The 14,461-nt window shown below is 38.1% G+C and overlaps 2 protein-coding genes across 2 annotated transcripts; both read right to left on the bottom strand.

Moving 5' to 3' along the window:
- Positions 1-643: 643 nt before the first annotated feature.
- Positions 644-7,429, bottom strand: LOC144639882 (vesicular glutamate transporter 3-like; the record flags this gene model as incomplete). Its single annotated transcript, XM_078499156.1, has 9 exons — positions 7,060-7,429; positions 6,276-6,309; positions 5,354-5,553; positions 4,814-4,901; positions 4,467-4,562; positions 3,344-3,468; positions 2,685-2,840; positions 2,176-2,305; positions 644-882 (listed from the first exon to the last, which is right to left on the bottom strand). Coding segments are annotated over exons 1-9 (1,224 nt in total), but the record flags the coding sequence as incomplete, so codon positions are not given.
- A 2,571-nt stretch (positions 7,430-10,000) lies between these two features.
- LOC144639881 (microfibril-associated glycoprotein 4-like) lies at positions 10,001-14,429 on the bottom strand. The gene is made up of 4 exons (XM_078499155.1): positions 14,060-14,429; positions 12,867-12,948; positions 10,992-11,418; positions 10,001-10,204 (listed from the first exon to the last, which is right to left on the bottom strand). The coding sequence occupies exons 1-4, from the start codon at positions 14,369-14,371 to the stop codon at positions 10,039-10,041; spliced, it is 987 nt and encodes a 328-aa protein (XP_078355281.1). The 5' UTR covers positions 14,372-14,429; the 3' UTR covers positions 10,001-10,038.
- Positions 14,430-14,461: the final 32 nt, after the last annotated feature.

Raw genomic sequence — 14,461 nt, 5'->3', positions numbered from 1 at the left:
TGAGTTCTAAGGCACTTAAGTTGCCTTTAAAGGTCATATGTTTATACAACAAAAAAAATATTGCCCACAGGCGTCCCTGGAGGTACTACCTTTAAAACAGATACGCTCTACGGGTATGTGCCGCTGGATGTGGTCTTTTCTTTTTACCCTCCAGGTCCTCTAGGTCTACGATGGGGTAACCTGAGATCATGACCACCCTCTCTACTTATCACTTCGGGGAAAGAGAGAGCATGAGACATTTACTTGTCAAATCATATGTTCAAGAGCCAGATTCTGGCTTTTTTAGATTGCTCGAGAAACAGTATACCTATGAATCCCTTCGAAAAAAGGACGCCGCCCTGATCGCAGGTTAGCTATGGGGTTCCAATTTTGTCCTTTTAGTTTGAGATTATATCAAAGTTATATCTTTACGCATCTTCCTGTGTATCTTAATCAGGTCGTTTTGAAATGTACAAAAATGATTAGTGGATGTTGTAATATTGTCGGGAAAATATTAAAATATAAACATGCTCTTAATTTTCAGTCTGAGATTGGATATACAATTTAACTCTTTATTCTTAGATGGAGTATGGGTTCCCCCTCCCCCCACCCCCTACAGGACAGGCGAAAGAGTATTTAGGCATATATATTGTAAGACACCCACCTCTTCCTGCGTGATAAAGCCCACGATAGTTGGACTAACAAAACCGGCTGTTGTTCCGACTGTGTTGCATACTCCCATAATGATACTAGAGTAGCGCGGAGCTATGTCCAACATGTTCACAGTGTATGCTGGGAATGCTAGTGACGTAGTCAATCCGGCAAGACTCATGCAGATAACAACAACTGTTACATTTAAAGAGTAGCCTGCTATTAGAACTAGGAACCCACTTGCTACAGCCCCTGTTAGGAAATACGACAAACAAACAACAGTGAGGCACTTTTGGACATTAGACTTTGCACTTGTTTATTATACCATATGAAATTTGAAGTAAAAAGGAATTACAGGCTGACAGACAGACGCGCAGCTGAGCAGCAAGCGACCCAACGATCGTCCGAGTTTGATCGTAGCACGAGTCAAGTTCGAGCCCGAGTCAACTTCTAGTCACGAGTCAAGTTCGAGTCACTTTTTTTTCACTTTTTTTTTCAATAATATCGTTTGACTATACCGTAATTGTTATTGTCAAACAATGTCGCATAGGTAAGATAAACATCAATTGTTTGGTTTGACACGAAACGATTTTCAACTCACCAGCGACGGAATTGTCGTTCAAGTTTCCAAAACGTTTGCTGCGTTTTCAAGACTGATAATGTTTTCATTCACAGCTATGAGGTGCTTCGAAAATCTTAGACAAATTCTCTCTGTAAAACCCGCACACACAAAAAAATACATTGGACGTGGTTATTCCGATGCAAGGAATGATATAAACTGTTTGACAGGTAAACAACATGTCCTCCACCAATTTTGCCGTGGAGAGAATGGGCTAGAATGTTTTATTTCTTGTATGGTATCCCTGTGGATAAAACAAGATGGCGCTCGAGTCAAGAAGGGCTAATATTTTTGAACTTCACGTCAATTTTCACGCTTTCTTGTTGAAATGGAACCTCTGCCTCAGCTGTGTGTAATTAATACAGGTAGGAATCTGTGACGAAAATCTATTATGAATGCCGAGGAACGTTTGAAAAGCAGTTGCGAACAAATGCAGGACTAAACTGTCGCAATCGACAGTGAAACTGAAAGAAGAGGTCAAATGACTCAAATCTTGCTGTTCTTATACCTCCGGTACGTATATAATTTTCACACAGCAATTTAAAATAAAACTGCAAAAAAAAAAAAACGAAATTTAACTTGACTCGAACTTGACTCGTGACTCGAAGTTGACTCGGGCTCGAACTTGACTCGTGTTACGATCAAACTCACGACCGTCCGAATGAACGAACGAACGAACTGATAAACGAACAAACGAACAAAGGAATGATCGACCGGCCGACCGACCGACCAACCAACCAACCGACCGACCGACCGACCGACTTAACGAACGAACGAACGAACGAACGAACGGACGGACGGACGGACGGACGAACGGACGGACGAAAGACGGACGGACGGACGAAAGACGGAAAGAACGAAAGAACGAACAAATAAACGAACATTCGACTAACAAACAGACTGAAAAACTCAAACGTATAGCTTACCTGCAGCGTAAAACACTTTTCTAACATTTTTTGTTGACACTGTGCTCTTTCTAAGAACGTCTGCGGCTAGTCCCGACATTGGAGAGCACAGCCCTTTGACGAGAAAAGGTGTCGCAGCTAAGAAACCCATCTAGAACATAAAAATAAACAAAAGAAATAAGGTGTAATCATAATCACATATGGAATTTTTATACAGTTTTTAGTGCAAAATTGTAGATGATTTTAATCATTCGAGTTTCTTAGATCAATGAAGGGCCCCCAGTAATAACGGTTCTTTCACTAAGCCGCTGACCCTATCTAATGTCGTTTCAGTTATCGTAATTATAATCGTTACACATTTAATTGCCTATAAAACAATAACATTTTTCTAATCTAGTTTACTGTATTTTTGTGTTCTCGAAGATATTAAAAATATCTACTCTAAGAATTCGAGAGGAAATAAAGTTTATGTTTATGTAAGACAATTTCCAACAATGCAAAAAGTGGTTGAAAAGGACTGTCGAGCTTACCTTAGTGATGGATGTTTTCATGACATCTAATAGAAAAATTGGCATCGATATCAGCAAAATATAAAATGCCCAGTCTAAAGCAAAGTTAGCAGCAATTATTCCCCACACGGGTGGTGACAGTAGAATAGATTTCCAAGGAATAACAATCTTGTCCACCTGAGATAATAAAAAAAACACGTGTATCAGGCTTTTAAAACTCCTCCTACTAAGTTCAATATATGTCTAACTGTTTAGACAGTAAATTGATTATCACACTGATGTTGCTCCGATTAAGGGCTGATCCTCAAAACGTCAGCTTTACGAATTTGTTGTGGCGCCTGAAATACCTTCATCAACTTAACTTGTTTTAAGTACTGGGGCCCCATTAGGGGCTTTAGGGATACGAGATATTTGGGGAGAAAATTATAGGGATACGGGATATTTATTTCAGGGAAAAATTATAGGGATACGCGATATTAAAAAAAGGGATTGTGGAATATCGAACTAATGGGAATTAATGGGAATTAATACGATACGGATATTTAGATACGGATACAGAATATTTAGGCCAAAAATTAATGGGATACAGGATACTCGGACCCCACCTAATGGGGCCTCAGTACTAAGTGTTTCGCTTACTTAATTTTATGGAAACATAAAACTGTTGTGTAAAATTTTACCTTGGATAGATCCAATGCTGTTTCTTGTATCAAATTTTTCTCTTCATTTGATATGGTAGGATGTAATGCTGGTGATTCATATACCACCATCACCCAGACAACATACCACACAATACCGAACACACCTAAATGATGAAGAAAACCGTTAATAAGTCATTAAGAAAAATACGCGCTCTCCCAAAGCCGTGACGTTTCCCCTCGCCAATCAGACACTCGTGACAATATTAACTGCTTGGTTGAAATGTAAAAAAAATCAGTTTCAGCATACTGCTAGGATTACCTTTTTCAATGAGTCTGCTAATCAATTATTGCATAAAATATTCTCTATTGCTTACTCTTTATCCTGTAAACCAATTAACAATTAGACTACGAGCCCAAGTTTTCTATGAGCAAATAGTCAACGAGGCGCAGCCGAGTTGACTATCACTCACAGAAAACGAGGGCGCGTAGTCTAATTGTTTTAGTAGAAACTCTAAAGGATTGCAGTCCAAAACCTACAATATTGTGCACTTTGAAGACAAAAATCAAGAAAAATCACCGCTTTAAGAGCTACGCGAGCGCGCGACTGTTTTCTATCGGCGAATAGAAATCAGTGCGAGAACCAATCAGATTCGCGGATTTCCAATAGAACACAGCTGAGTTTCTACTAATATTTATTATTATTTAACAAATTGCCACGATGCCCATATATGGTACGAAAGTCATTGTTATGTGACATCCGTACATAACAGATATCCTGCGATATATACTTTGGTTGCCAAGATTCGTCCTATATAAAGTCTTGCAGACCGCTGCATAACTACAGTATTTTCAGCTGCTAAATATTTTTAGCAAGTAATATTTTTTTAGTTGAGTGTTAAAACAATTATCCTGATCATTGTTGCGGAATATCGTCTATATTTTAGCAAACTCGGCCTACGACCTCGCGGTGAAGTATTAGGCGAAATTCCGTGCGATTATGCAGGGTAAATTGTTAAGTATTTCCAGACCAAACCCCATAAAGAAGCGATAAAAGAGGGTTTATGAAGCTAACATATCATAATTGTTTCAAGAAATATTTTATTAATTATGGCTAACACAATTATCGAGATACAATGAATCTAGGAAGGACACAAACACTTACCAAAACAATAAAACACAGAGGCCCAGCCTCCGTCAAAGCCATATTTGGTCAACAGACCGGAAACGGGCATGGTAAGCAAATAGCCGATACTAGCTCCTGCATAAAATTATAACACACAAATGGTACTAAGAGACCCTTTAAGCTTGTATTCATCTAATTTTTGTATGTAGATTCGCTCTCTTCTCTGTATAAGGGCGAACTATGCTATCAGATGCTATGCTATCGTATCCAGAAAGCTAAGTAATCATAGTTTTAGAGCACACTGCAGTCAAACCAATCGAAACCAGAGCTGCTTTTCTATTTTGTTAAAGGAAAAAGCCCTGGGATCAAAAAGTTGTGAAACAAACCTGTTATGGAAACAGTCACCAGGGTTGTTCGCTCAGCGGACGGCGCCCAACGACTCCAGATGGCGTGGTTACACGGAAATAAAACACCCTAGCAACCGAAAAAGAAACAGATGTATATCAGATACTGATTAGAGCAGTTTTTAATTCAGTGTCGTAAAACCAAAACCAAAGTAATTACTCTGGCCAATCACAAAGGACACAGACAATCCAGTGAACCAATTAAAACTCGAAGCAAATACCTGTAGCTGGCACGAAGCGCGGGAAAAAGTGCGCGAGCGAGTCACGATTGGTTTTGGTTTTAGTTCTGATTGGCTGAGAAAGTGGCGCGAAATTTTTAAGCCAATCACTATGCGTAGTAATGCAAAACCAAAGCAAACGCAATTTACTTTCGACACTCAAGTGAAAACCGCTCTAACTTAAAAAGGCAAGTCAACTAAGTACTTTTTCTGGCTCCATATGGAAGGGCAAATTGTTTTGATCTAGATTCGTGCAGTATTTCCCCCGGTGGAGGTGTCAATCAGTTTAAGTGAATAGTCTTACCAGCACGAGGCCTTCTAATATCCTCAACATAATAAGAGCAGCCGGACTCCAGCGAGTTGCCATGGGAGTTAACAAAGTAAATACAGATGCAGTGAGAATTGCTGCTCCGAAAAGACGTGCCCCACCAACTCGTAACGCCAACCAGCCGCCAGGGATTTGAAACACCATGTAACCGTAGTAGAATGCACCTAGAATTACACCTAACGGAAAGAACATAATAATATTAATTTATACAACCTGCAGGGCTATAAATGGATACAACTGCTTCCAAGAGCGGCAACGAGAAACTATCAGGGTTATTCTTCTCTTGGCCATGCAGTCTTGTACGTTATGCTCAATTCTGTGCGTTGTTGTGCGTAATGATATGACATTGGCCGTTTTCACACTAGAAGACGAACAAATCGTCAAGACGGACAAGTCGTCTGACGATTTGTTCGTCTTGTGTGTTGTTCGTCTCCTGCTTGATCTTGACGTTTCGATTTTATGACGGCTGACGTCAAAGGACTTTTACGGACTCATTTGTTCCCAGGACTGTGGCTGCATTCAAAACTAAAATTAGAAAACTCAATCTATCGGACTACGTGGACAACAATAGTAACTGTTGCAAACTCTGTTGCGCTTAAGACATTGTAAATATTAGTTTTTAGTTTTTAGGTTAAGTATTTTAAATATTTTTAGCTTAGCATTATTAATAGTATTTTAGGTATTTTAATTGTGTCCCCAATTAGTCCATAAGGGCTAAACACAAGTTTTTATCTTATCTTATCTTATCTTATCTTAGGAACTTCGAGCTCGCCAATGAGAGGTCGCCCAGCAACTTTGCTGAGACATAAATATCTACCAGGGGTGACTGAATCACGTGGTGTTAAAAAGGGATTTATAGAAGTTTTTTTGGTTGTTACAGACTTTGTTATTTTCTTACCTTTTAGTTCAGGCTCCCATTTGAATTCTGCTTCCTGTTTATGACCAAATGTAAGTAATACATTCAGCTAAAAAACTGATATGAATATTAAGATGGTGTCAGATCGTCGACTAAAGAAAGAATTGTCGTGATAATTTCAAAAAGATGGGTTATTGACAAACTGTGAGATTAAGATGGCTGGAAATTGGCCCAGTTCCTTTTTTGCCTAATTATGAACCAAGACACAGTTGAGATCCATAATAATGCAATATCCACTGCAGGCATTTATAATATCATGGCAATCATGGCATAAAGAACGTCATTTTTTTCTTGCGGGACACAGCAGGCAATCCGGAGCGCGAAACATAGCCACATATTGCAATTGCGTTAGTATTTGGCTCATACTGTACATTTGTGGACCGAGCTTTGTGGACACATTCAAGATGTCTCATAATTTTCTGTATGCAAATATAAGTCCCAACAAGCCTCTATAAATTAAGTGTCTTTTAAAATGTGTTAGTTTTGAATTTGGTGCGCCAAATATTGCATAATAGTGGGCTAGTACGTTCTAGCCTCTTAAACGCCCAATAAAGGGAAAAATAATATGACATTGCGTAATCATAGTCAATAGCACTTCATAGTTAATAACATTTGACAATAATAATTCTCAGAATTGTCATAATTCCTTATAATATAATTATACGTTCAAAATTCTCATTAGACAATGATTAGAGAGTTAAGGGCAAAATATAATTCTACCTCAAGGTTAGATGTCTTACATTGATTACACAACACTTCATCTTACCCTGCAGATTGTCTGTCCGTCCACTACAGCAGTGTGATTGTTCACCATGGCACCAATAGCGACGTTCAAGTTTACCCTCAAACCAGACATAACAAAGAAGCCAATGAAAATCATTCCAGACAACACATAGCGTTTCGGGGGAGCGTAAACAGGCATTTCACGTTAGATAAACATTAAACAATCTTCGATGCTATTTGTCGGAGAAGCAAACGGTAACAAGCGATAAAGTTTTCTTGGCACGTTTTTTGGTGTCATGTGACCTGTTGTTCCCTTGCATTTGAAATCACTTGACACTGACTCCAAAGCACATTTCCAAAAGGAGCAATTATTTCTCAGTTTACATTCTCAAAAATTTAAACTCCGAAGCAATATTTTCTATATTCCATAGTGAAACACTGCAAAGTTTATAGCCTGTTATTTTGAGCTAATTATTTATTGAAACTCGCCCCGCAGACAAGCAAGCAAGCAGGTTTTCAATTGAGTACCGTGTGAGGCACCAGAGGTCTTTGTCACTAGTGAAGAGATTTTTGCCTTCATTTGCAGGTGTAACTCTCGGTTTTGAAATTTTAGCCTCCATTCATTTGCTGCCGGTTTTGTTCAAGAAGCACACATTTCAGTTTTAAACGAGACCTATTAAGCAAATCAATTTTTTTATTGACAAGTGCCCATCATTAAACTGATAAGCCGCGAGGATTATCACTTGACATATTAAAAAACAAAAAAGTAGGATAAACATAAATACGCCCGTGGTTAACGTAAAAGTCGAAATTTATTTACAAAGACAGAACAGCACGTGTAAAAAGGCAGTATAAATACTAACTGTCACCACTAGCAAACCAACAGTGCAAGACACAATGCTTTGACGGCACCCATATTGGTTGTCTTTAACAATATGAAATGTTTACACAAGAAAAGTACTCATTTTCCAAGAGAAAGAAGTTTCGTTGTTTAGAAACACCAATACACCAAAAAGACTCTCTGAGGAAAATGAATTAGAGTCTATTGAAATCCGTTCCTTTTTGAGCGTTGCATTGTGAGTTTCCTCTCCTATGTTTAAACCTTTACAAATAATAAATTCAGTCAGCAGGTTATCACAATAAAGGACCTGTTCATTTCACAAAATATTCCTTGATCATAAGTCAGATTCTCATAACAAGTAGCCTTGTTTGTTTCGTTGCGCCTGCGATCATTCTCTTCTGGCCCATAGAATCACCCTCCGCTTGCAACTGAGGCTACCCAATTTCGTAACCAGTCCTCGGTACTAGACGCTGACCGAGGACCCTAAAGACTCTGACAAAATTAGAGCCTACCCAAGCCAAGAAGTAAAGGAAATGTTTGAAAAAAAGGAACTAAAAGAAATTTTTGAATTGATGTTGGCTTTGGAAAAATAGACTAGTCCAAAAACAATAAACGGAAGCTTTTTTTTCTATCTTTGATGGCAACGAGTTACAACTTTGGTTTGTCATCTCTTGACCTTCTTATACCGCGAGAGTCTTCTTTATCGGTTTCGTTTCTTATGTTAGGTGTAAAAGAAAAAGAGTTCGAGATTTATTAAAATTTTAATACAGAAAAAAAGGTACCTAGGTACACAACTGAGTGAAAAAAATTCTTACGCAGCATTTTTGGGGTGGATTTATTTGCAACATACGCGTAGTCGTCGCATTTTCCCGTTGAAATTTTTTTGGTTGTTTTAATAGCGCGAAAATAAAAAAAAATTCAAAGAGCAAATGAAACTTCTATACGCGTATGTTGCAAATAAATACGCCCTTAATAAAAAAAATCACCTGATCCATATTACATCACACATTCACCCAAAATGTGCCTCTTGGGAATTATATTTAATAAAGTTACAAGCAAACGAGATTAACATTGAAAACTGTTCAGCCCAACAACATTTCAAAGTCCCATATCGCAATCCGTTTCAATCTTCGTCACTTTTGGCCATCCGTACCTTCTTTTGCATTTGCTGTGTCATTGAAATGTTCCTTCACTGTTTTTAGAGGTTATTTTTATATTTTCTCTTAATTTGATGCTTATTTCTCATGCCTTAATTTGGCTTAAATTAAGTAAGGTTACATAGATACCTAAAACTACAAGCTAATTTTAAAACAATTTAAAAACCTCTGACAGCGGAGGACTCACAGAGGTGGGTTTCAAAAGTGATACTAAATTATCCGAATATTTTATATCTAAATTACTTATACAGTACCTTACAATGGCCTAACACGCATAGTTCTAAAATCGTTTAATATTCCATTTTTTTAGACCCTTTTACAATAGTTTCAGGTCTTTTTTGAAGGTCTTTTGGAAAACTTTATTCTCAAGAATTAAATTTTTAAACGACAATTAAAAAGGTCGTAAACATTAGCTCTGCAATACGTGGTTTCCCAAAAGGCACTCTGTTGTGCGGGCCATCGCTTTCTTTGAGCAAGGAAGTTCATGTTTTCATACTAAAGTACGAAGCAATACGTAACAGCTAATTATACAAAAAAATGTCGTAAAAAGTGGTACAAGGACCATTGGCCCTTTTTGGCACGATTTGGAGTCAATAGTTGGGTCAGCTTTGCTTTAGAAAGTTATCTACAAGGTCCAGAGCTCTACTATACAGCTCGTATATTTTAATTAACGTTGTCCGACCAAAGCTTTAAGACAAGACCGCAATTTGCACTTATTCGTCCTCTGCAGACATGTAAAAACAAAGTACTTTATGTCTCACTCAGTTTTAGAAGACTTTTCTAAAATCAACCAATTTAAGAATTATGCGCGTGCAAAAATACAAAATTGTATATTTTCTTTAGAACGATATGCAAAATTCCAGTCATGATACCCACACCACTATTCTGTCTTGTCTTTAAGCTTTTGGCTTGGATCTGACAATGTTCAATAATTGAAAAAGCTGTATACTAAAACACTCAGTACCGAAAGTGTTAAATTGGTCGAACTTTGATCTCCATGTACTTTAAGGAATAATCTTGGGGTCTAAATGACAACCATGTGATTCCTTCTCCTTTTCCTCCCCCCTTGATACAAACCATTGGGATTAGCATCATGACATGCTCTATACCACCAGGCTCCTTTATAACCCAAAGCGCAGTTGGTTCCACTGCCGTCATTGTCTCTGTCTTTAGTCGAGAACTTCATTTTACTAAAAGGGCAAAAATGAGGAAAAAGTAAATCTATTAAGGGGTGTAGGTGCTGCTACATGAATGGCTCGCTGCCCATAGAGAGAACGATAAAAAATAACAGAGACAATGTCTCCATCCCCCGAACCATAATAACCATGCCCGAACCAATAGTCACTGCAACACTAACGGACCAGTAGAATAACAAGCTTACGAGAGCTACTACGCGACTCAGTCTAGCTCCATCGTTTCTTAGTGATTTTGCAATGCTCATTCATTCAAAATAAATTTCTTCGTTAGAGCTCTGGAAATATTTTGAATGAATAATAAAACAATTATTGAATTCCGTTTTCGTAAGAAATGAAGAATGATGCAGATCTCGGTGAGTGTTATCCGCCGTATCGAAGCCTCGTCCAATAATTGCTAAATATTCACTGATTAGATTCAGGTTCAGCGTTTAACGATCTCAGTTGTCGCTTTTGTTGTCACGTTTGATTGATTACGTTCCGAGGCAAAATGACACCGTTCTGTCTAGGAAAAAGCGGGTTGTGAAAAATACTGGAGTTGTTCTTTTTGTAGAATAGTTGGAGTATTCTATCTTGATTTCAATCGCCATAATGGCCAAAGACACGAATATCCCTTATAGTAACAGTCGCTGGACAAGTGACAACGTGCTTTGTCATTCCCACGTAGCAACGTCAACATTTTGCCTCGAAACGCAATCAATCAACCGTGACAACGAACACGACAACCTGAATCCTCTGTAATGTACACTGCAAATTATTGTGAAACAAAATGCTTATAACATACTTGATGGGTTGATAAAGAGATACCAGCGAGTCTCCCGCCGTGCCTTGGTATCCGTCGATCGTCACCCGATAGTTATCATTCTCGTCGGCCACGGAAAAGGTCGTGTATTCGGCATATCTTCGGTCACCTTCGTTATCTTCCATATCGAAACGAAGCATCATGTTAGCAGACGCGGTCAGGCGGTGAAGATTATCATTTCCGAGCCAGAACTCTCCATTCAGATTTCCAAAACCTTTTTTGTACGATGCCCAGTCGAGAAAGAAGTCCACGGATCCATCCATACGCCTTTGAAAAGTTGTCCAACCACCGCCCTCAGTTTTCATGTCACACAGCACTTGAATGGGTTCTTGTTTGTCAGGACAAACCAAATAGACACCGTCAGTTGTGGAGCCTTTTTTGTAATGATCATGACAGTTTCTGGGGCATTCTAAAATGAAAAAAAAAAGTCTGTTTGAATTATGAATTTTAAAAGATTTGTTTAATTTAAATATGTTTCTTTCCCGAAAATGCCAAAGTTTGGAATAGTATTAAGCGGCCACCCTCGGGACTTTGAAAAGTGGCCGCTTAATAGAGGTACAATATAAATCGGATAGGAATGGCAGTAAACATGATTTTATTGACTATATTTAGCAAACTGCTTTTTAAAAGGGAGCATATATGCAGATAGATTCAACATTCATTGTAACAAAACATCAAGTGTATTTTCAGCCTATGCATAGTTCTAGCTCTAACACAGAGGGCGCGTAGTTAAAATGTTCAGTATTTCTTCTGGTTGAAAATGTACAGAAAAATATGCAAAACATCGTTGACAAGTTTCTAAAGCCTTTTTGCATCAACAGTTAGTATGATATGTTTCATCCGTCACCCTTTCGCTTGGAACGATTATTTGCTGGCCGCTTAATGGAGGTAAAAATCCATATAAATAATATACTTGCGACAGCACAAAGGTGGCCGCGGCCGCTAAATAGAGGTGGCGCGCCGTTGAATAGAGGTATCAAATACAGCAGTTCAGTGACAAATAAATCGGGATTTTGGAAAGTGGCCTCTTAATGGAGGGTGGCCGCTTAATAGTCGGCCGCTTAATAGAGGTCGGAATGTACTTGAAAAAAATTTCTGGGTTTAAGTATACGGTTTTTAAACGTCATTCAATTTTTTAATTGATAGGGCTCTTTAGTCATTGAATTTTGTACCTTCAAGTATATTTTATATTTGTTTATACTCAAACAGTGGATAGCGTTTTTGGCGCGCGTTGATTGGTCTCTCAAACTCCGAATATCATTTGCTGTTCACCTACGAGCAACTAACGCGCGAAAACTGCACTTGTTGACAGCAATAAACTAGTCAAAAATCATTCTTTCGGGCTATATGATCTCACTGTTTGAGTACCGTAGAATTCCGGTTATAAGCCCTGGGCTTATACAACTTTGTAAGCGGTTTTGGGTGGGCTTATAAGTCGAGGGGCTTATATCCGGGAGGGCTTATAAGTGGAATGAAAAAAACAACGTGTCGAAAAGAGCCACGGGAGTGTTGATCGTTATACGTTTTTAAGTTAGAAACGCATAATAAAGCAACATTTAGCCCTGTTCAGTACTGTCATCCGGAAAGGGGGGCTTATATCTGGAGGGGCTTATAATCGGATGTATTTTTTTTGTTTTCAGGTAGATGAGTCTATAACCGGGGGGGGGGGGGTTATAATCGGGGGTGGGCTTTAAACCGGAATTTTACGGTATATGCTAAAACAACTATTCACCTCAGTGTCGGTGGCTAGAGCTGGATATTTACCTAATCCACCACTAACCATCTCCACTTCGAAGAATAGTTGTTAAATATCTACAGCCGCCAAAATGGCTGCGGAAACCTAAAACGTTCACCTACCTTTGCAAAAGTGAGTGCCTGCTTTGTAGTCAGCAATACATACTTCATTTTCTTTGCATGGATTGTCTCTTTCGCAGGTGCTCTGAGCAGAAAAATGAAAGTGTGATAATAGGGGAAATAGTCACTCGCTTCGAGAGAGTTGCGTCTGTGTGCAATCTTCGGAGAGGTCAAGAGTAGCAGATAGAACTTGGGTCCATTCCAGACTTTAATTCTCAACCAAGAATATTTCACAATACCCTAACAACTTTATTGAAAAGACGAACACAAGACGCGATGCCGGATTACAGTATTAACTAGAATAAACCTAATTACAAGGTGTAAACAATCATTTATAAGACTATTAAAATTGATAACTTTAAACACGATGCAGGTGGATAACAGTTAATCAGAAAGCTAGTGCATGTTACAGTTACACAGTTACGCCTATTACAGTTATGATCCGCAACAAAACTCCAAAGTTATACAGTTAACTTAACTCAAAACTACGTTAAAACTAAAATTATTCTTTTTTTAATATATACATATTGTTCCCGTAGTTTCTTCCCTCACAAACGAATAGCTAAGATGCTGAACAGATTTCTTCACTTTTTATTAGCAAACCCGACTGTTTCTTGCAAAAAGATGGTTAATATTACTCTTCGCATAACATTGAAGATGATAGTCTTATTATAGGAAATTGACGCTCCAGTAAAATATGGTCTTTGAAATTAACGGGACTTAAATTTTAAGGGGAAAATGGGGCCAAATTTTAAAATCGATAAAAAAAATTACGCGATAAGGGATGTCTCTAAATATATTTCGGCTGTAGTTTAAAAAAAGATGTCGAAAACCGCTCTTCTGAAAGCAAGAGTGAACTGGAAATATTGCACTGAGATGAGATTTCTAAAGGCTTTTACATTGTAAAAGATTGAAAAATAGTTTGCAAAAAGAGAAGGCACTTGTTTCCTAGTTGCTATATGTGCGCAGACAGTATCCAAAATTTGGGGTTAGATTTAGGGTGTCGGAAATTAACGCTCACAAAAAAAGTAAAATTTCGCTTTAATTTCTTGGAGAGTTTATTTGCTATAATAAGGTATATCAATGCTTCTACAAAAGAATTGTTATCTTTTTTTTTGAAATTCAATTTTTTTTTCAGTGTGCGCGTTTACCCCATCTCTTCCTCCTTACAAGATACAAATTTCAATAATTGTTACCTGTATTCCTCTGTATAACGCTCCGTCTTCCTTTTTAAAATTTACGTGACCAACAAAACGATCCGAGTCACTTAGCTGGCATTTCCCTTGGATGGAATGAAAGTTGTATGACAAACAGCGAGTTTCTTTGACGCATTCAAATTGACAAGATATTTCGGATGTCAGTTCCAAGTCTTTTATGACGTTCCCTTCGAGTTTTCGGCCTTCTACAGCCTCAGCAAAATTGATTGCTTTGAATTGAGATTCCGTAATACGATTTGAACCTTGTACACAGTTTACAAGGGAAAACGCCAGAAGTACATACATGTACATCCTTCACTCAACGTAGTTAATGACTATTTACAGACTGAAGTAAACCAAATAATAATGGTATTCTGTGTTAAATTAATAACTGATAATACT

The sequence above is a fragment of the Oculina patagonica genome, unplaced genomic scaffold (genome assembly GCF_052425735.1).
Source record: "Oculina patagonica isolate OP01 unplaced genomic scaffold, crgOcupat unplaced144, whole genome shotgun sequence".
Lineage (NCBI taxonomy): Eukaryota > Metazoa > Cnidaria > Anthozoa > Scleractinia > Oculinidae > Oculina > Oculina patagonica.
The sequence above is the reverse complement of the archived record's forward strand: the minus strand, read 5'-3'. Positions and strand labels throughout refer to the sequence as shown.